The sequence below is a fragment of the Garra rufa genome, chromosome 1 (genome assembly GCF_049309525.1).
Source record: "Garra rufa chromosome 1, GarRuf1.0, whole genome shotgun sequence".
Classification (NCBI taxonomy): domain Eukaryota; kingdom Metazoa; phylum Chordata; class Actinopteri; order Cypriniformes; family Cyprinidae; genus Garra; species Garra rufa.
The window spans coordinates 107,349,090-107,376,435 of NC_133361.1; the positions used below are offsets into that span (position 1 = coordinate 107,349,090).

Below are 27,346 nucleotides of genomic sequence, written 5' to 3' on the forward strand. Positions count from 1 at the left end.
AGTTGAGATCCTCAGAATGACCTGTTTTGTTTTGTTTTTAGAAATTTTTTAGTGCAAACTGCATGACTGATAAGAGAACATGAGTTTATGGCTGTTTATAAAGGGTCTAAATTTAACAACTTTTTTCCTAAACAGTGCAAATGTTCATGTGTACTTTCTATAATCATAATTATCATGCCCTCATAGTATTATTTATTTAGTTATGTAGAGAATTTTGGTTAGCTCAAAGAATTTAAGATGATCAATATATGTGTGTACATCTTCTCATCTTATGACCAATGAATAGGATGAAATGAGTTATTTAAAACATACATTTCAGTCAGGGAAAGTAGTTTAACTCACAGGAAATCGTGTATAATAATCGTCATTAAATATACGCAATTTCCAGTTTCTGATCAGTAACAGTAATAACGATATCGACTGGTTTCTTTGTCCAGCAAATTGTTCAGTGATACCCATTACTCTGACGTTGGCCCGTCGTCACGGCAACGCATTTTTACTAACCAGAACGGAGTAAAACAATTGAACAGAATAGGGCTTAAGGTAGCAATATGAGATCGAAACAGTTTAAGTGACTTTTGTAATGTAAGCATTCAGCACAGAGAATCATTATATGTGAATATATGGTTGTTTATTAAACTATTCTACTTACAAACGATCGCACATAGACAAACGTACATAAAACACAAATAGACAGAGAACGCGTGAGAGAGAGTAAGAGAGAGAGAGAGACAGAAAGTGAGTTTGCAAAGGGACAGGAATGAAACGGTTCTGAACAACCTGAAATCGTTTCTTTTATGAAGCGCCTTAAACGCAGCTATCTACGTTTGTAGAAAGGACGGATACTTGCAAGCTTGTTGTTGTTGTGCATTGGTTCCGTAAGTGTTCAGCTCAGAAAGTCCTTTCCAGTTCCTTGAGAGTATTGCAGGCCTCATCATCTCCATGGATCTGGGGGGAGGTGCGGGTGACGTGTCTTTGTTTCCAGAAGGCAAGAGAGTGAGAGAGAGATGAGGGAAGGTTTATAAACCTGTAGGTCATTCACGCCCACAGTTGGACCTTGTCCAATCCGGTTGATCTGAGTTTTGGAGGGAAGATTGAAAGTCTTTGTCTCTCAAAATGGTGTTTCGCATGTGGAAGCTGATTGGTTGTTTGGCCGCAAAACTTTCAAAAGTTCAATAATACATATAAGCAAGGAGTTATTAAGATGCCACAAACATTAACATTTAGGGAATAATAAATGCTGCTCATAGACACCAAACATGATCTATGTATCTTCTCGGTGGACTGAGTGATTATAAATGTGAGAGTCTTAGCATGCACAATAATTCACCTATTGCGGATTAATGTTTGAAGCCGACATACATAACAGAAACAACAATATAAGAAAAGGTAGCACAATGATATGTGTACATTTCTTTATAACTGTATGTGGGACTGTATGTCTGAATAAGGAAAGTGTATCTGCACTTCTGTAAGAGTCTTATCTTGATGGTGGGGGGATGAGTTGGATAGTGACCAGAGGTCTGGCTCATAGCACTTAGGTGTTAATCATGGAGATAATCGGGGGAGAAGTCATTTAAGGAATATAACTAGTTATTTCATGTCTGATGGGCTCCAGGCACTACAGTTACGCAGCTATTGCCACAATTACTTACATGGCCAAAGCGATCAGTGCGTTGATCCAGCATTCTAAGAAATGCTTGGCTAGACATCCCTGGTGCTGCCATTTTCAGCTCTTCAAAAGAAAAAAGGACATCTGTCGTGTACACAGTTGAATGGTGAGAAGTGGCAGGCCAGTGGTCATTATGGATCAGGTCATCCACTCCAGGACTCCAAGTGGCTTCACATGCCTTGCATATAATCTGAGGCAATCTGAGATCATATCACCCTGGAAAAAGAAGGAAATATATACTCACAATTAATTTTGACAGACGCAAACTGTGTCATTCTGACTACTGATATGCGAACCTTTGAATAAGGATAGATCAGGAGGACACTTCTACAAACATTTTGTCAGGCACTCTATTGGAAGTCACACTTTTGTCAGGCAAATTAACTATCCCCATACAAACAAAGGTTAACTGTTTTCCTCCACATAGGTGGGCCCAGACAATCTAATCAACACAACCTATTGAATTGGATTTCAATGACAATGAAGCCATGATAAAGAAAATTTCTGGATATGTGTTTCACAATGTAACATGTATGAGTGTAACATAATCATGAGTTTTATATGTTCATAGTTGTGACAAAGTGATAGGGAGTATTTACGAGGTGTGATCAGCAAATACCTGTGGTGTGAAATTTTGCAGACACATCTACAGAACTGACCCCCACCCCACCCATAAAGTTCTTTTTACCATTCATTGTAACCACAACTATATGACTGTCCTGCGATGACACTGGAAGATCCTTGTAGGCAGATGGGAGTTTTACTTACTCACACATGTTCTGAGGGCAGAAAGGAAAATTATTGGTTTACAGATTCAATCAATGAAATTGAAGCAGAGGCGGGGTCAGGAAATTTGGACGTGAAGAGGGAAATCCTTCTGACAGATACGTTATAACGCTTCGTGTCATTTATTGCAAGGTAAGTGAATTTACCATGTATTTATAAAAAAATCAACATATGTGTCGTTTACTAAGATAACTAGCGAACAATATGATCATATCATATGCATTTTCATTTGACTGCTTCATCAGTCGATCACACCAAAGCTGCTTATGTGGTAAATTTAGTAAAACATGCTTTTCTAATGCTACCGCGCTGTCTGTGAAACAGATATGAGTGAAAACAGAACTCAAATCTATGTTGTTTCATCAGTTTGCGTTAGCATTAGAGCCACTCTATGGAGTTTACTCTATAAGTTTGTATTACTGTTTTTAACTGAACTGCACTGCTCTCAGGGCAGGAGTAATGATATTAAAATTACTGATATTGCTACTGAACTGCGCTGCTCTCTTGGGTGACTTCCAACATATGGCAGATACATGTAAACAGGATTGATGTATGTCCCATGTGACCACCTCCAACCAATTGGAGGCGGCGGAATAAAAGTTATTTTAAAAAATGGCTGATCTGGCCAAATTCCACCATTAAAAATGGGCCAGGTGGGCTAGTAATTGTGGCAAACCAGATAGGCATAACCAATAAAAACCCGGAATTACCAATTTTGGGTAGTGTGGATAGGTATAAGTATGAATAACCGGACAGTCAGAGACCAGATGCGGTGACCTTTGTCTCGACTTCTTGACATCTGGAACTCTGCTTTTTGAACCTTATTGACTTCATTGAGAAAATTCATCATCTCTGCTCCACGACACCTGCAGACTCTGGTGTGGCAGCCATCTTGTGAGCTGATGTGGCGGCCTTTTTGTATAGCTTGTATAGCTTTTTGCAGCTTTGATATTGCCACTCTCAAGTCATGTTCAAAGTTGAGTCTAGATCTGTACTTGTTCTTCAGTGAAGCAACAGCAGAGAACCCTGTTTCGCAGAGATAGGATGTTGCAAAGGGGAGCAGAATTTCAACAGTCTTCTGACCTATCAATGGGAATTCCTTCTCCACCCCAAGCCAGAATTCACAAAGTGTTTGTGATGGGAACTTTAGCCTCATGCTTGAGTCAGATGTCATCTCAATGAGCTGCTCTTCTTCTGAGGAACTTAGATCCTCAGGTGCTGGAGCAGTGAATTGATCTCTCACCCAGTCGAACTGCACACTGCTGTCAGTAAAGTATTTCTGAAAATGACCTCTCAGAGCAGAGATGTGCTCCAGAAAACATGGGATCACTGTGCTTTCTGTGAGCTTGTTAGTTTTGGAAAAAGTCGTTAGATATTTAAAACACTCTGTATTTCCTTGCTTGAGTTTCCTGCCCCACATCTCCAGTTTTCGGATGAATGAACTGACTTGGTCTGCCAGATGAGGTAGGTGTTTGTCTTTGCCCTGCAGCTGGAGGTTTAGTTGATTAAACTTAGAGAAAATGTCACTGAGATATGCCAGCTTCATTAGAAATTGCTCATTACCGAATTTGCTGGCAAGAAACAGCAAAGAAGTGTGATCGGCGCCCATCTCCTCACAGAGCGCGGAAAAAAGTCGTGATTTCAGTGGTCTTGTTTTGATGTAGTTGACCGCGATAACAACTTCAGACAAAACATCATTTAACGTAGGGCTTAACTGCCGCGATGCAAGTGCTTCTCGATGTATAATGCAGTGCGTCCACTGTGCTTTCGGTGCAACTCTTTTGATGAGCGCCTGCAATCTGCCTCGTTTCCCTGCCATGGTCTGTGCACCGTCCGTGCAAATTCCCAAGCAGTCCTCCCTTTTAATACCAGCCTCTGTCAAGTATGAATCCATAATCTTAAAAAGTTTATCAGCCGTTGCTCTTTTTGGGATGTATTTGCAAAATAGTAAATCCTCATTAAGTGACTCGAAATCAACAAACCGCGCATAAGCTATTAACAAACTGTCCTTGTTGCTATCAGTGGCCTCATCGACTTGAAGCGCAAAGCGCTTTCCTCTAATTTTCTCAATGAGCTGTTCCTCAGTGTCATTTGCAATACTGTGAATTTGTCTTGATGTGGTGTCATTTGACACTGGGATAGTCTTTAATTTCGCAACACTCGCCTCATCAAGCATAACTGACACCATATCTATGGCAGCGGGAAGAATCAACTCTTCTGCAATTGTGTGATTTACTATCACTGTCATCATCAGAGCACACTTGAACAGTACATTCAGCATCTTATCTTCATGGCTCATAATCATGATCTCAACCATATTCTCAAAACTATCATTTTCAAAATTAATATTTTGATCGCCGACAGCTTATTCATCACATCCATCATCAAATGACAGTGACATTTATATTATATATAGTGTTATGTCCTTGGACTTACATTATTATTTGTATTTATTTTTGTATTCATATCTGACGATTTTTTGTTGAATTGTGTGCTATACATTGTGCTTAGTCTCTCTCTATCCCTCTCTCTCCTTCTGGCAGCTCTTGATTGGGACCAGCTGCAGGAGATTGTGTGGCGAGCGTTTGAATGCTAGAAGCAGAGCAGTTTAGGATTCGCGTAGGTGTCTATTCACGTAGGATAGAGCAAACTTTTTGCCCATCGCCGTTCCTTTAACTTGGAAATAGAAACGTGAATCAAATTCAAAGTAATTTTTGGTCAAATTGATTTCCAGTAATTTTAGAATATATTTATCAGGCCTCCTGGGATCAGGGTACTGCTTCATACATACCTGTCTCGATGTTTGTGTAGAGACTATCCATATCGATGGTGAATAAAAGCAAATTCTAGCTAAACCGTTGTTGGATGCCCAATTTTGTGTTTGTGGTCTTTGTTTGTATTGTGTGTTGATGAAAGTTCTTTCATGTGGAAAGAAGTCATTGTTTTGATTAGACAGAAAATGTCTGTTTTCTGTATTTCTGTTTCTGTCATTTTCCCATTGACCAGCCGGTCCAAATTGAACACAGCTATGGAAAGATCTAGATTTAACCCGGTATTTATTATGTCGATATGGCTAATTAGAATAATGACTCTCTATTTGATCGTCTTTATTTACGTCATAATCACGTGGGTTAGCCCGGAAACGGGCTGTTGTATGTGCTTGAGGGTCGTCTGAGCAGACTGGATAGCTGTAATTATCTTGTCCGAGATCAAAGTCCATTCCTAACCCATTCCTCTGCCAGCCTTGTGCACGAGTGTGTGTGTTCATGTTTATGTGACAAAAATACGGTTCTGCGTCTGATGGTCTTGACGTGAATCTCGTATCTTGGCTGTAAGTATTGTTAGATCTAAAGTTTTCTCTATATCTCGCCATAATAGTGATATTTTACGCGTTCAAACTGAAAATTCTTTTTTACTTCAATGTTAACTGTATTCGCGACGTTTCAAAGTACACTACTTCTTCTTCAGGCATACATACAATGAACATCATTTGTTAGAAAAATCAATAGTATAAAGCTTGTAGTAACTGTTGTATCGAGCATTTAGAAGAGCAATGATCAGGGAGCCATTGTGGGTGAGGCAGTTCAGGGAGCCATGACAGAACAGACAGTCCTAGGAGCCATGGCGGATCAGGGAGTTCAGGGAGCCATTGCGGGTCAGGCAGTTCAGGGAGCCATGACAGAACAGACAGTCCTAGGAGCCATGGCGGATCAGGCAGTTCAGGGAGCCATTGTGGTTCAGGCAGTTCAGGGAGCCATGACAAAACAGACAGTCCTAGGAGCCATGGCGGATCAGGCAGTTCAGGGAGCCATGACAGAACAGACAGTCCTAGGAGCCATGGCGGATCAGGCAGTTCAGGGAGCCATTGCGGGTCAGGCAGTTCAGGGAGCCATGACAGAACAGACAGTCCTAGGAGCCATGGCGGATCAGGCAGTTCAGGGAGCCATTGAGGTTCAGGCAGTTCAGGGAGCCATGACAGAACAGACAGTCCTAGGAGCCATTGCGGGTCAGGCAGTTCAGGGAGCCATGACAGAACAGACAGTCCTAGGAGCCATGGCGGATCAGGCAGTTCAGGGAGCCATTGCGGGTCAGGCAGTTCAGGGAGCCATGACAGAACAGACAGTCCTAGGAGCCATGGCGGATCAGGCAGTTCAGGGAGCCATTGAGGTTCAGGCAGTTCAGGGAGCCATGACAGAACAGACAGTCCTAGGAGCCATTGCGGGTCAGGCAGTTCAGGGAGCCATGACAGAACAGACAGTCCAAGGAGCCATGGCGGATCAGGCAGTTCAGGGAGCCATTGCGGATCAGGCAGTTCAGGGAGCCATGACAGAACAGACAGTCCTAGGAGCCATGGCGGATCAGGCAGTTCAGGGAGCCTTGACAAAACAGACAGTCCTAGGAGCCATGGCGGATCAGGCAGTTCAGGGAGCCTTGACAAAACAGACAGTCCTAGGAGCCATGGCGGATCAGGCAGTTCAGGGAGCCTTGACAAAACAGACAGTCCTAGGAGCTATGGCGGATCAGGCAGTTCAGGAAGCCATGGCAGAGCAGGAAACTCAGGCATATGGCCCCCCAAATTTTCTTGGGGGGAATTAGGGTACTATAGCCCCATTAGAGTTCAGGAGGAGCGGATTCTGGAGGGCATATGTATGTCAGTAAAGTATGTCATTTAATAATATTTCATTGATTATGGGCCAGACTTACAGCTTGCATCAGCGTAAAACCATCTTTTGGTGCTGAAATAGTACTGTCAGGATTTACTAAATACGCGCAGAGTAGAATTAGGGCTGAAAAGGTGTAGACAAAGTTACTGTATGTGCCTGACCTGATTGAATATCCATATGTAGGAGTTTCTATTCAGACGCAAAATTTATGTCAGAAGAGTATTAAAATGAATCTGTAACACATTTTACCAATGTTTGTGCTTGTCAAATTACTGGTTCTGCCATTATTTAACACCCAAAAAAGCATGCCTTAAAGCAGGCGGTAATTTGTGCTGCGCTTGATAGATTGCGCTGGTCATTATAGAAATGAGATGTTGTGTCTTTATTATTTAATGTGTGCACTTGGATGGGTTAAATGCAAATGCAGAGCACAAATTCCGAGTATGTGTCACCATACTTGGCCATACGTCACATCCTTTCCTTTTTCTATCTTTTCCTTTTCAGTACCGTGTTTACCCACCATGCAAAGCACAAAAAGTCATTTTGTTTAAATTAAGCTGTAATATGTTGTGTATTTACTTGAAATAACATGGAAGATTTGTCTTCAGAAGTTGACAATATAATATTTTCATTGTAAAGTATTTGTAGTACAACTTGTACAGTAAGAATTATTTGTTTAGAACTGTTTTATATGGCTGCTGCCCAGTAGCGAAAGTGTTGCAGAAGTTCTGTCTTGAGAACTTGGTGAATGTTGTCAGGAGGTATTCCTGAAATGGTGTCACCACTGAATTGTTTTGGATTTTTGCTGTGCTGGATTTCTTGTCAGTGTTTTAATGAAAACTGATTAATAAAAACCTCTAAAGCCTTGCGGATATAACTTCATGGAGTGGAGTTTGAATGCTATCATCATTGATCTGTTCCTGTGGCTGCTCAGGTATTTCACAGCTCTCTAAATGTATTGGGGATTTGATGAATTGCAGATTGAAGTTCTAACAGAAGTTGTATAGCACAATACATGCTGTGACAATGTATTTTATGTTGCTTGTCCTTAAGTCATTCCTTTTCATCAGAGACTGCCATTTGCCCTCAAGGCATCCAAATCTGTGCACCACATGGATGCGTGCCCAATCAGTTGCTGTGCCCTCAAGGAAAGGCTTTAAAGCATTATTGTTTAGACTGTATGCAGAGTCAGCCACAATCAAAACAGTTATGTCAACGTGTTAATCTTTCTTGTTATTTTTGTAAAGAAGTTTCAAATCTCAAGCTTTTGGGAAAGGTGACAACATGTTGGCTGGCCAGGGAAATGCCACAAAGCTTTCATCAAATTCAAGGAACTTGTAATTACAGTATACAAAGGTGTGAAGCAGGACACTGTACCAACCTTTAGGATGTGGTAGTCAATGTGGTATGCTTAAGATGCAATATGAATGTGTTATGTCTCGGGCACCACCACGCATTGGGAATTCAGTCTTGCTTTCAAAGCCATCCATATTTTTTATTTAAATGTTTTTTTTTTTTTTTTGGTGCCATAACTTGTTTGCTGTTTTATAACAGTCATGTGATTGCTCCAAAATACCACTAAATAAAAATCAATTTATCTTTATGCCACTCTGTGGTTTTCCCTACTTCAAGGTGTAACTTGTTTCAGCTGCATTTGATATCAGTTTCTCTTTTAAATTATGTTACACAGTACAATAAAGTACCATGTGCCTTTGCTCAGTGGAAAGAATAAGTTTGTGAACCATTTTTTGGATTTAATATCTGGATTTCTGCACTGATTATGTAAGTAACAGTTCACCCAAAAATGAAAATGCTGTCATTAATTACTCACCCTCATGTCGTTCCAAACCAGCGGTGGACAAAGTACACAAACCAACTACTTGAGTTTAAGTAGAGATTTACAGTAAAAGTAAAAATGCTCCCTTTACAATTTCACTTGACTAAAAGTACTAAAGTATGTGCCTTCATATGTACTTAAGTATCCAAAGTACTATGATTCATTATGGCTATAATATCCCGTTATCATTTTTGTCACAATTGCTTGATCAACAATATGTGAAAAGACTCTAATGTTACTCTTAGCACACTGATCTATTAATAGAATGATATAGTCAGGCACTTAGTCTATTAAAATTATCATGAGCTCAGAAAATTAAAGCTAAAAAGTTTCCTTTAGAACCAAATGAAATAACACCATTTCAGAGCAGGCCGTTTCAATTTAAGGTTTATTTGTAAAGGGTACAAAACTCTGTTTCAGTCATGCATTTCTCCAGGAAGAATGTTATATCAGTATTTGTGTCACTATATATCATTAGTCAGCAATGCCATTAATTATACTTTTGGTGAGTATGCTAGTGCAGTATTGCACTACTGATTTAACTAAAGTGGCAGTATTTTTTATTCAGCTTGAGAAGGAGCTGATTCTCAAAGTTTTCTGAGTCCATTCTTGCCCTCCTGGGACTGAAAATAATCCCTGCTGTGCTGTAAAGATGTTCACAAGCTGCAGAAGCGGGTAAAGCAGTGTTGACCTGTAAAGACAACTTATGTCGAGTTCAGACTGCACGATTTTCAAAGCAATCGCGTCACAGATCTTTTCACACTGCAAGATGGATCGGCGACAGGAGGTTTCACACTGCATGAATTTACAATAGGAAGAATCGCCGACAACTTTGTCCCGGTCCGTAAATCGTCTCACAACCAAACACACGCGAGAAGTGACATGGAAACAACGCAAGGTCAGGCGTGCAAGTTCTCACGTGAACAATATTTAAAAAGACTCCCAAGAACGCCCCCAAAAGATGTCTATACAAACTTCTAATAAATTGATTTGCCAAACCTATGAAACCTCCTTCTATAAAACGATATATTTTAGCAAAAATGGTACAAAAAAAAAATGAATGTTCCCATTTTATTTGTTTTGAGCCTTCATACAAACAAAATAAATGTGAAATCACAGTCATTATCACAGAGATCAGGGAAAGTATCACCTTCAGACACTGCTTTCACATTTAACTCAGATATTGATCAGCAAGAACAAAGACACCAATTAAAGAAATTAAGCAGAAGCATCAATAAAGACAAAATGTGACACTTAATATGTGTATAAATACAAATGTGAAATCTTGTTAAGCAAAATGTATTCCGTTTATTTTTTATTTTATTTTTTTATCTATCTGCTTTTTTTTGTAGGCTATGATTAAATTTTGACCAACATAATTACATTTTGCATTAATTGTTATTTACACACATCTATTTTAAGTAGCTATTTGCTCAAATAAATATTATGAACCAAATATTATTGCCTTTATAGTCCTGTAATTTGATGAAAAGATATTGATTTTGCATTTAAAAATAAGACCTTTAATAATAAATTCTATATTCTAACGAACAGGACTTTTATTTTGGCCTGGTGAAGACGTCATAAGGCTGCGCTGCGCTCCTGTCAGTGGCTGCATCCGAAATCGCATACTTCATGAGTAGGTACTTAATTTCAATAAGTAGGTACTTAACAAGCGCTAAAAGAGTACCTACTCTACAGCCAAATCTCGTTGAGTATGAATGCGATCCGCCATGATGACGTTATCATGTGATCTACGACGTTAAGACAAGAGCAACAATTTAAAAGATATGAGCGACAGGTTTAATTAATCTATTTGTATATATTATCTATTTGTATATATTATTATGTTGATCAAATTTCTCATTTTGTGGTCTTCCAGAAGAAACAGATACCTTTATGTTTTTAGTACGTTTTTAGGCTATAACCCAGTTTAATCCTTAAAGATGTTATTTTTTATTACGAAAACCTAAAATCGTAACTTTAATATGTTTTTAATTTATTTATGTGCAAAATTGTTTATCCACACCTAAAACTGGCTTAAAATCTCCTTTGTTTTCCTCTTTTTATTGTGGGACTTCTCTTATTTCATCCCCGAGGATTATAAATAACAAAAAACAACACATGCAATTTTAATGCATTATGATTAAATGAATATTACGATAATTTAAAGATATTTAATCTTTTTTTTTTTCACGTGTAGAGAATCACATGTACGCAAACCCTTTACAGTTTTTTTCTGTCATTATTTTTTACTGATAAAACAGCCTTTTCTTGCGGTTGTATGTACTTCTAAGTTCTGCAGTGATAATAAAATAAAATAAAGGCGACGGATGCACAGAACACCCAATGGCATCACGACAACCCTACCTAGTACGTTGCCCTCCTTGTAGACGTCAATCAGCTGCTGGAAGATCACGTCTTTGGAGAAGACTTTTGATCTTACACTCGAAAGAATTAAGTATTACTTAGAAATTAAAGATGACCTCGGAATGCATTGCTAGACACCACCAACTCTTATGAACAATAATACTGATAAATGCTAACCACTAATTAATTATATTTTTAGTAAAATGAACTACATGCATTTTTTAATACGCCATATGCATGACATATTCATGACTATGCAGTCAATCTGAATACATCTCAATTCTCAGTCAAGTAATGAATTAATGCTATATTTTATTAACTGACAACAAGAAACACAAATAAATTTGTAAAAGAATAAATAAAAGTAACCTTGATGTTAAATAAGTACAAGTCAAAGACACATAAAACAAAGCTTTATTCAAAGTAATTGTTATAACAATCATGTGTTCACAGCCTGTAAATAACAACTGCCATCAACAGCTGTGCCAATTCTGCAGCTTTGTTCTGATGAAGCAGCTGACCAGCGTGTCCACCTTCACCTGTCTCTGCTGTCCATCACGTCCTGTCCCTGTAACATCCAGAAAAGTTTCAAGTCACCTCTGTGATTCATGTGCTCAACACTGCATTTACACTCGCATTTTATCCAACACAAATGCTCCTCTATTTATTTATATTAATAAAAAAGATCAGTTATGTTTAGTTACTATATTTAAATGCGTTTATTTACATTCCATATAAAGTAAACAGTGTTGACAACAGTGAATTCTACTGTAACAGCACACAACACTCAGATGTCTATTACGTGCTCATATGCAATTGTTTGCGAACTTTTTCCTGTCACATATTAAATACTGTAGACATTTAGATGTATATGGTTTATGTACATTCACTTTGGAGATATACGTGTGTTTACTGGATCTCCCCTGTTTGCTATACATAAAACATGTTTTTCCAGAACAGTCACAAATATACTATACTGTTACACCTTAAGCGATTTAACAGTTTGTTCTACGCGATTGTGACACAAGGAACAGCGTAAGGTTACTCACTTTTGAAAACACCCTTGTTGCTGTTCTCCATCACGTTCGATGATGACGTAGGCTATTGATCTCCCGTGGGCTTCTGGGATAGAAAAGTAGAAAAGTATCCCTCGATCGGCACTTCGAAATCTGGGCGGGACGCAGTAGGCATCCGGGGATCTCTCGCTTATTCTTTTGTGGTTACTCTTCTCACGTACCCATTTCGCCTACTATATAGTAGATAAGTAGGCATATTGAACGATACTTAGGTATACGTACACCTGAATCTCGCGAGAAATAGTGCTTCATCCTGGTAAATCTCGCCTACTCTTTTGTGGTGTTTGAGATTTCATGCATACTTTTTCTTCGCCTACTGCTTTTTGCCTACTAAATAGTATGGAAGTATGCGATTTCGGATGCAGCCTGTGATTCTGCTGAAGAAAGGTGAGTGTTTTTAAAATTTTAAAGTGTTTAAATCAAAACAACTCGTTTAGAGAATTGTTTATAAAAATGTGAAATTAATTGTTAAATAGTGTAACTTATTAAGGTTATTTTGTGTGAATAAAGCGCTCAGAAACAGTGCATCTGATTTCGCTCTTTATATCTGAACCAGTTTATCATAAAGACGAATTCAGTCACTGATGGAGAAACGGATCTTTGAGAAATTCCGAGTCAATTGAATCAATGATTCAAAAAATGAATTATTTTTAAATGATTCACTGTTTCGAATCAACACACGCTGCTGACCAAAACTGGAAATGCAACGAAAATAAATAATAATCAGCATGGGTAATGATTTTTTTATGAACCTGTAATACTTTAAATGTAGCATGCTATTTCAGTAAAGGCTAAGTTCAACTTAATGCAAATAGGAATCTTCTGTGTGTGCTTTTTATTCATTTCAGTTTATTTTTCATTATTATTATGATCTTAAACAGGACAAAGTGTTCAAACACACAGAAAAAAACAGATCCATGCGACACAATTATCAAGATGGCGTTTTTTAAAGAGGAGAGTGAAGACATGAAGATTGAAGAAACATTCAGAGTTAAACATGAAGACACTGAGGAACAAACAGGTTGGTTTTCATTTTCAAAGCTGAACTCATTTGTTCATTATTAAAATGTCCAGCTCTACAGAAATTAATTAATGTTTTGTGTAGTAATTAAACATTTTATTTGTGTAATACTAAAACTTGGATTTTACAATATTCAGAGCTTCAAAAACATCAGTCTGCTAGTAATATGAAACATTTCTCCAGTTGACACAGCTTACTATATTCACTGCATGCTGTCTACATTAGTTCTTGATTTATAGAGCTTTAAAGAGCAGATAACATGGCCAGTATGTTTATAATAATGCATAATAATATGAAAAAAATATATATATAATAATAATAAATCATCTGTTATGACCTTGATCTTCTGTCCAGCTCAGTTGTAAATGTATGTATCATCAGAAGTTGGTCTAGGATGAGTGTTTCTTCTCTTCTTCACGTAGTAGCAGCAGATGTGTGGAATCTTCTTCATATTAAGACCCACGATGTAAATTTGAGGAACAAACTCTCAATGAACCTTTAGCGACATTATTTTTTCAGACAGACTGAGACTAGCTTGTATATGATCCAGTGAGTTAGTGCTGTTTTTTACTTTACATTTACAAACAGAATACATTTTGAGAATAATTTAGATAGTACCACACACAACTTGTGTACTATAGTAAAAATTACAGATAATGTACTCACCCACTTGTCATCCAAGATGTTCATATCTTTCTTTCTTCAGTCGTAAAGAAATGGTGTTTTTTTTTTTTTTTTGAGGAAAACATTTCAGGATTTCTCTCCATATAATGGACTTCTATGGTGCCCCTGAGTTTGAACTTCTAAAATGCAGCTTCAAAGGGCTCTAAATGATCCCAGACGAGGAGAAGGTACTTATCTAGCGAAATGATCGGGTATTTTTGAAAAACATTTACAACTTATATACTTTTTAATCTCAAACCCTCATCTTGCTGAGCTAGACAAGACAAGAATTTGAGGTTAATAGGTATATAAATTGTAAAACAATTTAGAAAATAACCCATCATTTTTCTAGATTTTCATTTTTTCCTTGACTGTGATCAGTTAGAGCCCTTTGAAGCTGCGTTTTGGAAGTTCAAACTCAGGGGCACCATAGAAGTCCATTATATGGAGAGAAATCCGGAACTGTTTTACTTAAAAAAACAGTTTCCTTATGACTGAAGAAAGAAAGATATGAATATCTGTGATGACAAGAGGGTGAGTACATTATCTGTAAATTTTTAAAAGTGTTTCTAGCCATCCAAGCATGCTTATATGTCTATGTAAAGGTGCATAACACAAACTCAAAATGTGAATAATAATTCTGCTCCATAACGGATAGCATAGTGTTATGCTATTCAATTGGGCTTAACATGCATTTGTTTTTTTTGCCTTAGACATTGTGACAGTAAAAGTGGAGAGTCAAGATCTGAATGGAATGGAAGAGAAAGATATAAAACATGATTTCATAACTGGAGAAAAATCTTTTAGTTTTTCACAGACTGAAAAAACTTCCTCTCAAAAAAGAGCTCAGAAGACTGGAACTACAAGTCATTTCTTCTGCCAACATTGTGGAAAGAGTTTTAGTAAAAACGGAAACCTTAAAGTCCACATGAAAAGTCACACTGGAGAGAAACCTTATACCTGCCAACATTGTGGGAAGAGCTTCCTAAGAACAGAGGATTTTCAGAGTCACCTGAGAGTTCACACTGGAGAGAAGCCGTTTGAATGTGGTCAGTGTGGAAAACGTTTCTCACATAAATCAACCGTTTCTAATCATATGAGGATTCACACTGGAGAGAAGCCTTTCATCTGCAAACTGTGTGGAAAAACCTGGAATCAAAAAGAAAAGCTCAAGATTCACATGAGAGTTCACACTGGAGAGAAGCCTTTCACATGTGATCAGTGTGGAAAATGTTTCCCATACAGAGAAAGCCTTAATATCCACATGAGAATTCACACCGGAGAGAAACCTTACATCTGTCCTCAGTGTGGAAAGAGTTTCACGGTTAAAGGAAACCTGAAGATTCACATTAGAAGTCACACTGGAGAGAACCCGTTCACATGCGATCAGTGTGGAAAGTGTTTCAGAAATAATTTAAGCCTTAATAATCACATGAGGATTCATTCAAGAGAGAACGGTTTTAAATGTCATCAGTGTGAAAAGAGTTTCACAGACATGAATCACCTTAAGGATCATGTTGAAATTCACATTGGAGAAAAGCCTTTCATGTGTCATCACTGTGGAAAGAGTTTTACACACAAAGCAAACCTTGAGAATCACATGAGAGTTCACACTGGAGAAAAACCCTTCACCTGCCCTCAGTGTGGAAAGAGATTCACGGTTAAAGGAAACCTAAAAGTTCACATGAGAATACACACAGGAGAGAGACCTTACAAGTGTCTTCATTGTGAGGAGAGTTTCATATATCAACATGACCTGAAAAACCATTTGCAAAATCATGTTTAGACAACAGAGTGATTCATTGGATTACCCTCTTCTCATTTCTTCACACATCTACAGCTATGGAATTATGTTAAAGGGATAGTTCACCCAGAAATGAAAATTTGATGTTTATCTGCTTACCCCCAGGGCATCTAAGATGTAGGTGACTTTGTTTCTTCAGCAGAACACAAACAAAGATTTTTGACTAAAACCGGTGCAGTCTGTCAGTCATATAATCAAAGTGGATGGGCACCAAACCTTTAAAAGTAAAACAACACATGCACAGACAAATCCAAATTACACCCTGCGGCTCATGAAGATAAAATGTATTAAATGTAAGTCCAACATGTGAACATTGGGTCATTTATTTTGGTTGAGTCCACAGATTTGAAAGTTCTGTTGTGAATGGTTTTGTTTTTATTCAAGGGCATTTGAGACTGATTTTGCCCATGACCCCATTGTTGACCTATTAGGCTGGTCTTCATATTTGGAGACCCATGGTCCCAATCAGACTTAGGCAGTTCAGTGTGTGATGACAATAGCAAAAAAGACAACATATTCTGTGTGGGATGTGAGTTTATAATGTCTAATAAGGTAATAATGTAGCTGGCCATAACTGGATAAACACTAGTAGTGAAAATGTATTTTATATAACCTTTTCCTGTGATTTTTATTTATTTATTTTTACTTTTTTATGCATTTTAAATATGTTTTCTGTTTGCATGTGTACAAGTGTGTCTCAAAAAATTAGAATTTCATGGAAAAGTTCTTTATTTTTTGTAATTTAATTATTCAAAGGAAACTTTCTTATATTCTAGATTCATTGCAAACAAACTGAAATATTTCAAGAGGTTTTTTTTTTAGTTTTAATTCAGATTGATACAACCTTAAAAAAAAATATACAAAAAATCAGTCCCTCAAAAAATTTGAATATTTTTTCCAAAGATCAAAAAGATATACAAAACAGAAATGTTCAAGATCTCTGAAGTAGATTTAATTATTCACTTAATAATTGGTTGGGGCTCCTTTTACACAAATTACGGCTTCAATGCGGCGTGACATGGAGGCAATAATCCTGTGGCACTGCTGAGGCGTTTTTGAAGCCCAGGCATCAGAATAATACATCAAAAAATATCTAGCAACATTTCAGTTTGTGTGCAATGAATCTAGAATAAAAAAAGTTTGCTTTTTTGAATTAAATTGCAACAAATATAGAACTTTTTCATGATATTCTATTTTTTTTTTTAGATGCACTAGTTGTGTATGTGCAATGTGATCTAATGAGAATTTGTATGTATTTTTTGTGAAACTGTGTGCATGTGTTGATTAACAACTTCAGGCTAACTTTGAAGAGCTACATGTGCAAAGCTATCTGAATACACCTCACACCTTGAAGACTACAGTGGAGAACTATATAACTTCAAAGAACATGACCCACATTTAATCTCAAGCTAGCTCAGAAACTTTATTTCAAATTAAAGAAACTGATGAAAGGATAGTTCACCAAAAATGAAAACTGTCATCATTTACTTGACATTTTAAAATGATTTCCAGTGAAGCAAATTAATATGTTGTCCAATATATAATATACCTCAACAGTATATCACAGATGGGGAGTTGAGCTTGCAGTGGCCACGTCTGATGACAGCCTTCAGACAGGTAAAGATTACCTGAATGTTGAGGTGAAGCTCTTCAAGGGCCTTGTCATGCCAGAAAAAAAAAAACATGAAATATGGGCTGCATTTCAGTACAAATCCAAGACAGGAACTTGGTGTCTTGCATCATAGTCATCCTTGGAATCTGCGACTGTAAATAACAGCCTATTATTAAATGTTTTGCTGAATCATCATACAAGGGCATAGGTTTGTTTTGATAGTTGATCTGTAGTTTATGAATCTTCACATTAGATTTTCTTGCCACAAATTTAGTCTTAATATAACACTATTAGATACGAAATATCTAAATACAATGCATTACAAATGCAACGTTTTGCTTAATAGTCAAATCTGAATAAAATCACATTCATCATTTGAGAGGGTGCAACACAGTTCACAGTTGTGCTTGTTGTCTGGTTTTTTATTTATCAGGCTGTGTCAAGTTCTCTTTCTCTCCACTTTTGTTTACCACCAGAATAGCTTCCAAGTTCATTGGCCCATCCTGAACCAGCCAACCTAAACCAATGCATTTTACATTTAAAATGTGTGGCTCACCAGAATCAAATAAGATTGATAGATGATGAAGTGCATGGTAAAAACTAAAATTTAATTCATAATATGTCATATTTAAAATATAGAAAGAATACAAAAAGTAACAAAGCCATTAAGGTTTGGAATAACACGAGAGAGATAAAAGAATTTGAACTTTTTGGGTGGACCATATTTTAAGATTTTATAGCAGATAAAAAAAAATTATGAAGCAAAAAGAATCAATTACAGTATTGGTCAAATGTCTGTTATGCTTATCAAATCTGCATTTATGCGATAAAAATACAAAAATAAAGTGATTTTGTGAAATGTCATTATAACAATGTTTTCTGTTTTAATATAATTTTAAAAATAATTCATTTCTGTGATGCAAAGCTAAATAATCAGCATCATTATTTTTCTAGGTTTCAGTGTCATGCGATCCTTCAGAAATCTAATATGCAGATTTGATACTCTGAGCAACCCTCCCAACAGCCTTGCATGCGGTTTGGCGCCGTGGCTTAGTTGGTTAAAGCGCCTGTCTCGTAAACAGGAGATCCTGGCTTCAAATCCCAGCGGTGCCTTGGGCGGCTTTGCAGTCCAGCAAGCGCAAGCTTTTCCGAAAGCGACCCGGAAACAGGGACAGCTAGGGCAGTGAGTGGGTAATTTTGCAAATCGCCCAGACTCAGTTGTCGGCAAACGCCTTAAAGCTGTCCAGCGCACGGTCAGCCAACCCTTGGCCTCTTCTCTGGAAGCCTGGATCGTCTGAGTCGCCCTCCCGGAGGGCGAACGTGCTGCCAGGCTAGTCTAGTAAACAGGAGATCTTGCGTTCGAATCCCAGAGATGCCTTTGGCTGCGCGCCACAATACAGCCGAGCTCGTGCTTTACCAAAAAACGGACGGCGAATGGGGACACAGAGAAGCTCGAGGTTAGCGGGCGGTTTCTCTTGCAACACTACCCTCTCACCTGCTTTTGAAGGATAGCATCCCAGGCTAACGAATCCAACCGAGGTGGCGCCGTGGCTTAGCTGGTCAAAGCGCCTGTCTTGTAAACAGGAGATCCTGGGTTCGAATCCCAGCGGTGCCTTTCCACCGGTGGCTGTCTCTGGCCTCACTGTTGGATGGGAGACCCCAACTACACTGTATATTTTTGAACCGTGCCTCAATTGTGCAAAGACCTGAGGACCTGTCTTTCTGCCCACACAGCGTGCCACTCGGCTGAGCTGGATAGGCACAAATCTGTAAGAAAAGCCCTCAGTGGCCCAGCCTGGCATATTGACCGGCTCTGTGGCGCAATGGATAGTGCATTGGACTTCTGGAATTCCAGATGAGGCCATTCAAAGGTTGTGGTTTTGAGTCTCACCAGAGTCACGCTTTTTGCCATTTTGTTAAGCCCATACTGCACAGTGTTGCCCTCGCACAGCAGAAACCATTTTGAGGCCTCCTGTTCTCAGCGTACATTGATTAAAAAAAAAGTCAATCATATTTAAAAGGTAACAAAACATGCCCAAGAACCAATTCATTTTTGGTATGGCAATCACTGTCTTGCATCAAGTGGAGGCAGCAGGATGTTCGAAGTGTTGATTCATGCATCCTCTGAGCCGCCCTCCCCACGCCTAACAAGAGGAGTGGCGCCGTGGCTTAGTTGGTTAAAGCGCCTGTCTAGTAAACAGGAGATCCTGGGTTCGAATCCCAGCGGAGCCTTGCAAACGACAGGTTGGATCTTTTTGCTCTCCCTTGGACCTGAGGCCCTTACAGTGCCTCTGCCTTTCAAACGACACCGCAATTGTGCAGAGACCCTAGTGCCTGTCCTTCCTGCAGAGAGAGCCTGCGCTCTCTTACCGTTGGACGGCCACAGACCCGAAAAGTCAGCCTTAACGCATCCCTGCTTGCTACCCCCTTATGGGCTCTGTGGCGCAATGGATAGCGCATTGGACTTCTAGACTGCCAGACGAGGCCATTCAAAGGTTGTGGGTTCGAGTCCCACCAGAGTCGTGGCTTTTGGCTTTCTAGTAACTCTCATACTGTGCAGTGTTGCCCTCAGGCAGTAGAAATTTGTAGACATTCTCTTTTAAGCGTACCAGCACCTGGCCCGCCTCTGGATGTTTTGATCCTCTGAGTCACCCTCCCGACAGCCTTGCGTGCGATTTGGCGCCGTGGCTTAGTTGGTTAAAGCGCCTGTCTCGTAAACAGGAGATCCTGGCTTCAAATCCCAGCGGTGCCTTGGGCAGCTTTGCAGTCCAGCAAGCGCAAGCTTTTCCGAAAGCGACCCGGAAACAGGGACAGCTAGGGCAGCGAGTGGGTAATTTTGCAAATCGCCCAGACTCAGTTGTCGGCAAACGCCTTAAAGCTGTCCAGCGCACGGTCAGCCAACCCTTGGCCTCTTCTCTGGAAGCCTGGATCGTCTGAGTCGCCCTCCCGGAGGGCGAACGTGCTGCCAGGCTAGTCTAGTAAACAGGAGATCTTGCGTTCGAATCCCAGCGATGCCTTTGGCTGCGCGCCACAATACAGCCGAGCTCGTGCTTTACCAAAAAACGGACGGCGAATGGGGACACAGAGAAGCTCGAGGTTAGCCGGCGGTTTCTCTTGCAACACTACCCTCTCACCTGCTTTTGAAGGATAGCATCCCAGGCTAACGGATCCAACCGAGGTGGCGCCGTGGCTTAGCTGGTCAAAGCGCCTGTCTTGTAAACAGGAGATCCTGGGTTCGAATCCCAGCGGTGCCTTTCCAACGGTGGCTGTCTCTGGCCTCACTGTTGGATGGGAGACCCAAACTACACTGTATATTTTTGAACCGTGCCTCAATTGTGCAAAGACCTGAGGACCTGTCTTTCTGCCCACACAGCGTGCCACTCGGCTGAGCTGGATAGGCACAAATCTGTAAGAAAAGCCCTCAGTGGCCCAGCCTGGCATATTGACCGGCTCTGTGGCGCAATGGATAGTGCATTGGACTTCTAGAATTCCAGATGAGGCCATTCAAAGGTTGCGGTTTTGAGTCTCACCAGAGTCACGCTTTTTGCCATTTTGTTAAGCCCATACTGCACAGTGTTGCCCTCGCACAGCAGAAACCATTTTGAGGCCTCCTGTTCTCAGCGTACATTGATTAAAAAAAAGTCAAACATATTTAAAAGGTAACAAAACATGCCCAAGAACCAATTCATTTTTGGTATGGCAATCACTGTCTTGCATCAAGTGGAGGCAGCAGGATGTTCGAAGTGTTGATTCATGCATCCTCTGAGCCGCCCTCCCCACGCCTAACAAGAGGAGTGGCGCCGTGGCTTAGTTGGTTAAAGCGCCTGTCTAGTAAACAGGAGATCCTGGGTTCGAATCCCAGCGGAGCCTTGCAAACGACAGGTTGGATCTTTTTGCTCTCCCTTGGACCTGAGGCCCTTACAGTGCCTCTGCCTTTCAAACGACACCGCAATTGTGCAGAGACCCTAGTGCCTGTCCTTCCTGCAGAGAGAGCCTGCGCTCTCTTACCGTTGGACGGCCACAGACCCGAAAGGTCAGCCTTCATGCGGCTCTGCTTGCTACCCCCTTATGGGCTCTGTGGCGCAATGGATAGCGCATTGGACTTCTAGACTGCCAGACGAGGCCATTCAAAGGTTGTGGGTTCGAGTCCCACCAGAGTCGTGGCTTTTGGCTTTCTAGTAACTCTCATACTGTGCAGTGTTGCCCTCAGGCAGTAGAAATTTGTAGACATTCTCTTTTAAGCGTACCAGCACCTGGCCCGCCTCTGGATGTTTTGATCCTCTGAGTCACCCTCCCGACAGCCTTGCGTGCGATTTGGCGCCGTGGCTTAGTTGGTTAAAGCGCCTGTCTCGTAAACAGGAGATCCTGGCTTCAAATCCCAGCGGTGCCTTGGGCAGCTTTGCAGTCCAGCAAGCGCAAGCTTTTCCGAAAGCGACCCGGAAACAGGGACAGCTAGGGCAGCGAGTGGGTAATTTTGCAAATCGCCCAGACTCAGTTGTCGGCAAACGCCTTAAAGCTGTCCAGCGCACGGTCAGCCAACCCTTGGCCTCTTCTCTGGAAGCCTGGATCGTCTGAGTCGCCCTCCCGGAGGGCGAACGTGCTGCCAGGCTAGTCTAGTAAACAGGAGATCTTGCGTTCGAATCCCAGCGATGCCTTTGGCTGCGCGCCACAATACAGCCGAGCTCGTGCTTTACCAAAAAACGGACGGCGAATGGGGACACAGAGAAGCTCGAGGTTAGCCGGCGGTTTCTCTTGCAACACTACCCTCTCACCTGCTTTTGAAGGATAGCATCCCAGGCTAACGGATCCAACCGAGGTGGCGCCGTGGCTTAGCTGGTCAAAGCGCCTGTCTTGTAAACAGGAGATCCTGGGTTCGAATCCCAGCGGTGCCTTTCCACCGGTGGCTGTCTCTGGCCTCACTGTTGGATGGGAGACCCAAACTACACTGTATATTTTTGAACCGTGCCTCAATTGTGCAAAGACCTGAGGACCTGTCTTTCTGCCCACACAGCGTGCCACTCGGCTGAGCTGGATAGGCACAAATCTGTAAGAAAAGCCCTCAGTGGCCCAGCCTGGCATATTGACCGGCTCTGTGGCGCAATGGATAGTGCATTGGACTTCTAGAATTCCAGATGAGGCCATTCAAAGGTTGCGGTTTTGAGTCTCACCAGAGTCACGCTTTTTGCCATTTTGTTAAGCCCATACTGCACAGTGTTGCCCTCGCACAGCAGAAACCATTTTGAGGCCTCCTGTTCTCAGCGTACATTGATTAAAAAAAAAGTCAATCATATTTAAAAGGTAACAAAACATGCCCAAGAACCAATTCATTTTTGGTATGGCAATCACTGTCTTGCATCAAGTGGAGGCAGCAGGGATGTTCGAAGTGTTGATTCATGCATCCTCTGAGCCGCCCTCCCCACGCCTAACAAGAGGAGTGGCGCCGTGGCTTAGTTGGTTAAAGCGCCTGTCTAGTAAACAGGAGATCCTGAGTTCGAATCCCAGCGGAGCCTTGCAAACGACAGGTTGGATCTTTTTGCTCTCCCTTGGACCTGAGGCCCTTACAGTGCCTCTGCCTTTCAAACGACACCGCAATTGTGCAGAGACCCTAGGGCCTGTCCTTCCTGCAGAGAGAGCCTGCGCTCTCTTACCGTTGGACGGCCACAGACCCGAAAGGTCAGCCTTGACGCGGCTCTGCTTGCTACCCCCTTATGGGCTCTGTGGCGCAATGGATAGCGCATTGGACTTCTAGACTGCCAGACGAGGCCATTCAAAGGTTGTGGGTTAGAGTCCCACCAGAGTCGTGGCTTTTGGCTTTCTAGTAACTCTCATACTGTGCAGTGTTGCCCTCAGGCAGTAGAAATTTGTAGACATTCTCTTTTAAGCGTACCAGCACCTGGCCCGCCTCTGGATGTTTTGATCCTCTGAGTCACCCTCCCGACAGCCTTGCGTGCGGTTTGGCGCCGTGGCTTAGTTGGTTAAAGCGCCTGTCTCGTAAACAGGAGATCCTGGCTTCAAATCCCAGCGGTGCCTTGGGCGGCTTTGCAGTCCAGCAAGCGCAAGCTTTTCCGAAAGCGACCCGGAAACAGGGACAGCTAGGGCAGCGAGTGGGTAATTTTGCAAATCGCCCAGACTCAGTTGTCGGCAAACGCCTTAAAGCTGTCCAGCGCACGGTCAGCCAACCCTTGGCCTCTTCTCTGGAAGCCTGGATCGTCTGAGTCGCCCTCCCGGAGGGCGAACGCGCTGCCAGGCTAGTCTAGTAAACAGGAGATCTTGCGTTCGAATCCCAGCGATGCCTTTGGCTGCGCGCCACAATACAGCCGAGCTCGTGCTTTACCAAAAAACGGACGGCGAATGGGGACACAGAGAAGCTCGAGGTTAGCGGGCGGTTTCTCTTGCAACACTACCCTCTCACCTGCTTTTGAAGGATAGCATCCCAGGCTAACGGATCCAACCGAGGTGGCGCCGTGGCTTAGCTTGTCAAAGCGCCTGTCTTGTAAACAGGAGATCCTGGGTTCGAATCCCAGCGGTGCCTTTCCACCGGTGGCTGTCTCTGGCCTCACTGTTGGATGGGAGACCCCAACTACACTGTATATTTTTGAACTGTGCCTCAATTGTGCAAAGACCTGAGGACCTGTCTTTCTGCCCACATAGCGTGCCACTTGGCTGAGCTGGATAGGCACAAATCTGTAAGAAAAGCCCTCAGTGGCCCAGCCTGGCATATTGACCGGCTCTGTGGCGCAATGGATAGTGCATTGGACTTCTAGAATTCCAGATGAGGCCATTCAAAGGTTGCGGTTTTGAGTCTCACCAGAGTCACGCTTTTTGCCATTTTGTTAAGCCCATACTGCACAGTGTTGCCCTCGCACAGCAGAAACCATTTTGAGGCCTCCTGTTCTCAGCGTACATTGATTAACCCTTAAAGACCTAGAACATTTTTGGGGCACCTGAGGCACCTGTATATTTCTTTGTTTTTTCAGACCTATTCTAGCAGTCAGCATCAATTGTCATATATCATTATAAACATAAGAACTTGAACTTTATGTCTAGCTAATTTAAAATTACAAATTTCCTTTTGTTTTCTCTAAAAATTAGTGAATTTCCAGAATTTTAGGAAAAAACGCTACCAACAATTGGGTGTTTTTTACTGTGTACTCAAACAAAAACTTCTGAAGTTTGGATTTTTTTCTTTAAAAATTTGTATTTAGGTGTTTTACACTTCCAAATAAAATTTTGTCTATATATAACATTCCCCAAGCAAGTTATAGCCAATTATTACAATATTATTTAGGCGCTTTTCAGTGAAAAACAGGCCCATTTCGTTTATTGACAATATAGACCTGTCCAAAAACGTTTCAGGAGTAAAGTCATCGCAGAAACAGTGTTAAATAATAGCAAAACACAGTAAAAATAATTTACTTTTTCAGATAAATATATTCTTAATCCAAAAGATGAACAATAAACACAAATAGTGTAGAAAGTAGCACAAGAAAAATTGCACAAATTGTCTTGTGCAACAAAAAAATAAACAATCCAAATTATTCACAAACTACACACAAAATGAGAGAGAAATATACAGAGTGCAACCGAAAAAATAGTACAAATAATCTTTAAAAACTATATAATAATTAGTCACATAATATAACAACCAAATAGATGGATCTGCTGGCTGTAGTCTGTGTCGGAATCTATTTTACCGGGACATCGCCTAGTGACCGAAAACCCACATTCCAGTGCTTTATCCGATATCTACTGCTGTTTCATCCTTGTTTTTGGTTTGTTTTACGTCAAAGGGCTCTGTCTTGAGTATTTCTGTACATTTTCAAAGAATGCTGTCATGCAAATGTGTTATTTTGCGTTTGTTTTCATGCACGCAAGACGCACTTTGCTTTCACTTTGCGTCTGTTCAGGTCTGCAAAGAAACATACTAATCGGTGGTTCAAAAGACCAAAACCTATGTTTATTGGTTGAATAGATGACAGTTTGAACCAATCGGGGCACAGGGGTGGGACTAAGCATCAACAATCGTTCCTGTTTGGCTCAGAGGACCAAAACGTATTGATTTCATCTGACGAATCAGTGCTGAGGAAATGTGATGACGTAATCACGCTTACCACGGAGCCTCTGAATATCCAAATGAGACAAATGCGATATCACTGAAAAGAGTAGACTCTGTACTTTACGATACTTTTTAAAGCATTCAAATTGGATTAGCGGTTCAAAAGTTATTAAACATTTAAGAACAATAGTTATTTTTAGCCGCCGGCGGCTGTCTCGGTCTTTGAGGGTTAAAAAAAAAGTCAATCATATTTAAAAGGTAACAAAACATGCCCAAGAACCAATTCTTTTTTGGTATGGCAATCACTGTCTTGCATCAAGTGGAGGCAGCAGGATGTTCGAAGTGTTGATTCATGCATCCTCTGAGCCGCCCTCCCCACGCCTAACAAGAGGAGTGGCGCCGTGGCTTAGTTGGTTAAAGCGCCTGTCTAGTAAACAGGAGATCCTGGGTTCGAATCCCAGCGGAGCCTTGCAAACGACAGGTTGGATCTTTTTGCTCTCCCTTGGACCTGAGGCCCTTACAGTGCCTCTGCCTTTCAAACGACACCGCAATTGTGCAGAGACCCTAGTGCCTGTCCTTCCTGCAGAGAGAGCCTGCGCTCTCTTACCGTTGGACGGCCACAGACCCGAAAGGTCAGCCTTGACGCGGCTCTGCTTGCTACCCCCTTATGGGCTCTGTGGCGCAATGGATAGCGCATTGGACTTCTAGACTGCCAGACGAGGCCATTCAAAGGTTGTGGGTTCGAGTCCCACCAGAGTCGTGGCTTTTGGCTTTCTAGTAACTCTCATACTGTGCAGTGTTGCCCTCAGGCAGTAGAAATTTGTAGACATTCTCTTTTAAGCGTACCAGCACCTGGCCCGCCTCTGGATGTTTTGATCCTCTGAGTCACCCTCCCGACAGCCTTGCGTGCGGTTTGGCGCCGTGGCTTAGTTGGTTAAAGCGCCTGTCTCGTAAACAGGAGATCCTGGCTTCAAATCCCAGCGGTGCCTTGGGCGGCTTTGCAGTCCAGCAAGCGCAAGCTTTTCCGAAAGCGACCCGGAAACAGGGACAGCTAGGGCAGCGAGTGGGTAATTTTGCAAATCGCCCAGACTCAGTTGTCGGCAAACGCCTTAAAGCTGTCCAGCGCACGGTCAGCCAACCCTTGGCCTCTTCTCTGGAAGCCTGGATCGTCTGAGTCGCCCTCCCGGAGGGCGAACGTGCTGCCAGGCTAGTCTAGTAAACAGGAGATCTTGCGTTCGAATCCCAGCGATGCCTTTGGCTGCGCGCCACAATACAGCCGAGCTCGTGCTTTACCAAAAAACGGACGGCGAATGGGGACACAGAGAAGCTCGAGGTTAGCCGGCGGTTTCTCTTGCAACACTACCCTCTCACCTGCTTTTGAAGGATAGCATCCCAGGCTAACGGATCCAACCGAGGTGGCGCCGTGGCTTAGCTGGTCAAAGCGCCTGTCTTGTAAACAGGAGATCCTGGGTTCGAATCCCAGCGGTGCCTTTCCACCGGTGGCTGTCTCTGGCCTCACTGTTGGATGGGAGACCCAAACTACACTGTATATTTTTGAACCGTGCCTCAATTGTGCAAAGACCTGAGGACCTGTCTTTCTGCCCACACAGCGTGCCACTCGGCTGAGCTGGATAGGCACAAATCTGTAAGAAAAGCCCTCAGTGGCCCAGCCTGGCATATTGACCGGCTCTGTGGCGCAATGGATAGTGCATTGGACTTCTAGAATTCCAGATGAGGCCATTCAAAGGTTGCGGTTTTGAGTCTCACCAGAGTCACGCTTTTTGC

General features: G+C 41.6%; 1 protein-coding gene and 18 non-coding genes across 19 annotated transcripts in view; all 19 read left to right on the forward strand.

The window, feature by feature from the left end:
- LOC141323603 (uncharacterized) overlaps positions 1-15,875 on the forward strand; it is a 118,083-nt gene extending 102,208 nt beyond the window's left edge. The window contains exon 4 of the mRNA XM_073833487.1: positions 15,341-15,875. Coding sequence (XP_073689588.1) covers positions 15,341-15,875 — 535 coding nt within the window. The remainder of the gene's footprint in view (positions 1-15,340) is intronic.
- A 2,669-nt stretch (positions 15,876-18,544) lies between these two features.
- On the forward strand, positions 18,545-18,618 carry trnat-cgu (transfer RNA threonine (anticodon CGU)). Its single transcript has one exon. It is a non-coding gene; the product is annotated as a tRNA-Thr (tRNA).
- A 428-nt stretch (positions 18,619-19,046) lies between these two features.
- trnat-ugu (transfer RNA threonine (anticodon UGU)) lies at positions 19,047-19,120 on the forward strand. The gene has a single exon. It is a non-coding gene; the product is annotated as a tRNA-Thr (tRNA).
- Positions 19,121-19,663: 543 nt separating this feature from the next.
- On the forward strand, positions 19,664-19,737 carry trnat-agu (transfer RNA threonine (anticodon AGU)). The gene has a single exon. It is a non-coding gene; the product is annotated as a tRNA-Thr (tRNA).
- Positions 19,738-19,938: 201 nt separating this feature from the next.
- trnar-ucu (transfer RNA arginine (anticodon UCU)) lies at positions 19,939-20,028 on the forward strand. The gene is given in 2 exon segments: positions 19,939-19,975; positions 19,993-20,028. It is a non-coding gene; the product is annotated as a tRNA-Arg (tRNA).
- Positions 20,029-20,183: 155 nt separating this feature from the next.
- Positions 20,184-20,257, forward strand: trnat-cgu (transfer RNA threonine (anticodon CGU)). The gene has a single exon. It is a non-coding gene; the product is annotated as a tRNA-Thr (tRNA).
- A 428-nt stretch (positions 20,258-20,685) lies between these two features.
- Positions 20,686-20,759, forward strand: trnat-ugu (transfer RNA threonine (anticodon UGU)). Its single transcript has one exon. It is a non-coding gene; the product is annotated as a tRNA-Thr (tRNA).
- A 542-nt stretch (positions 20,760-21,301) lies between these two features.
- Positions 21,302-21,375, forward strand: trnat-agu (transfer RNA threonine (anticodon AGU)). The gene has a single exon. It is a non-coding gene; the product is annotated as a tRNA-Thr (tRNA).
- Positions 21,376-21,576: 201 nt separating this feature from the next.
- Positions 21,577-21,666, forward strand: trnar-ucu (transfer RNA arginine (anticodon UCU)). The gene is given in 2 exon segments: positions 21,577-21,613; positions 21,631-21,666. It is a non-coding gene; the product is annotated as a tRNA-Arg (tRNA).
- Positions 21,667-21,821: 155 nt separating this feature from the next.
- Positions 21,822-21,895, forward strand: trnat-cgu (transfer RNA threonine (anticodon CGU)). Its single transcript has one exon. It is a non-coding gene; the product is annotated as a tRNA-Thr (tRNA).
- Positions 21,896-22,323: 428 nt separating this feature from the next.
- Positions 22,324-22,397, forward strand: trnat-ugu (transfer RNA threonine (anticodon UGU)). The gene has a single exon. It is a non-coding gene; the product is annotated as a tRNA-Thr (tRNA).
- Positions 22,398-22,941: 544 nt separating this feature from the next.
- On the forward strand, positions 22,942-23,015 carry trnat-agu (transfer RNA threonine (anticodon AGU)). The gene has a single exon. It is a non-coding gene; the product is annotated as a tRNA-Thr (tRNA).
- Positions 23,016-23,216: 201 nt separating this feature from the next.
- On the forward strand, positions 23,217-23,306 carry trnar-ucu (transfer RNA arginine (anticodon UCU)). Its single transcript is given in 2 exon segments — positions 23,217-23,253; positions 23,271-23,306. It is a non-coding gene; the product is annotated as a tRNA-Arg (tRNA).
- A 155-nt stretch (positions 23,307-23,461) lies between these two features.
- Positions 23,462-23,535, forward strand: trnat-cgu (transfer RNA threonine (anticodon CGU)). The gene has a single exon. It is a non-coding gene; the product is annotated as a tRNA-Thr (tRNA).
- A 428-nt stretch (positions 23,536-23,963) lies between these two features.
- trnat-ugu (transfer RNA threonine (anticodon UGU)) lies at positions 23,964-24,037 on the forward strand. Its single transcript has one exon. It is a non-coding gene; the product is annotated as a tRNA-Thr (tRNA).
- A 1,919-nt stretch (positions 24,038-25,956) lies between these two features.
- On the forward strand, positions 25,957-26,030 carry trnat-agu (transfer RNA threonine (anticodon AGU)). The gene has a single exon. It is a non-coding gene; the product is annotated as a tRNA-Thr (tRNA).
- A 201-nt stretch (positions 26,031-26,231) lies between these two features.
- On the forward strand, positions 26,232-26,321 carry trnar-ucu (transfer RNA arginine (anticodon UCU)). Its single transcript is given in 2 exon segments — positions 26,232-26,268; positions 26,286-26,321. It is a non-coding gene; the product is annotated as a tRNA-Arg (tRNA).
- A 155-nt stretch (positions 26,322-26,476) lies between these two features.
- trnat-cgu (transfer RNA threonine (anticodon CGU)) lies at positions 26,477-26,550 on the forward strand. The gene has a single exon. It is a non-coding gene; the product is annotated as a tRNA-Thr (tRNA).
- A 428-nt stretch (positions 26,551-26,978) lies between these two features.
- On the forward strand, positions 26,979-27,052 carry trnat-ugu (transfer RNA threonine (anticodon UGU)). Its single transcript has one exon. It is a non-coding gene; the product is annotated as a tRNA-Thr (tRNA).
- Positions 27,053-27,346: the final 294 nt, after the last annotated feature.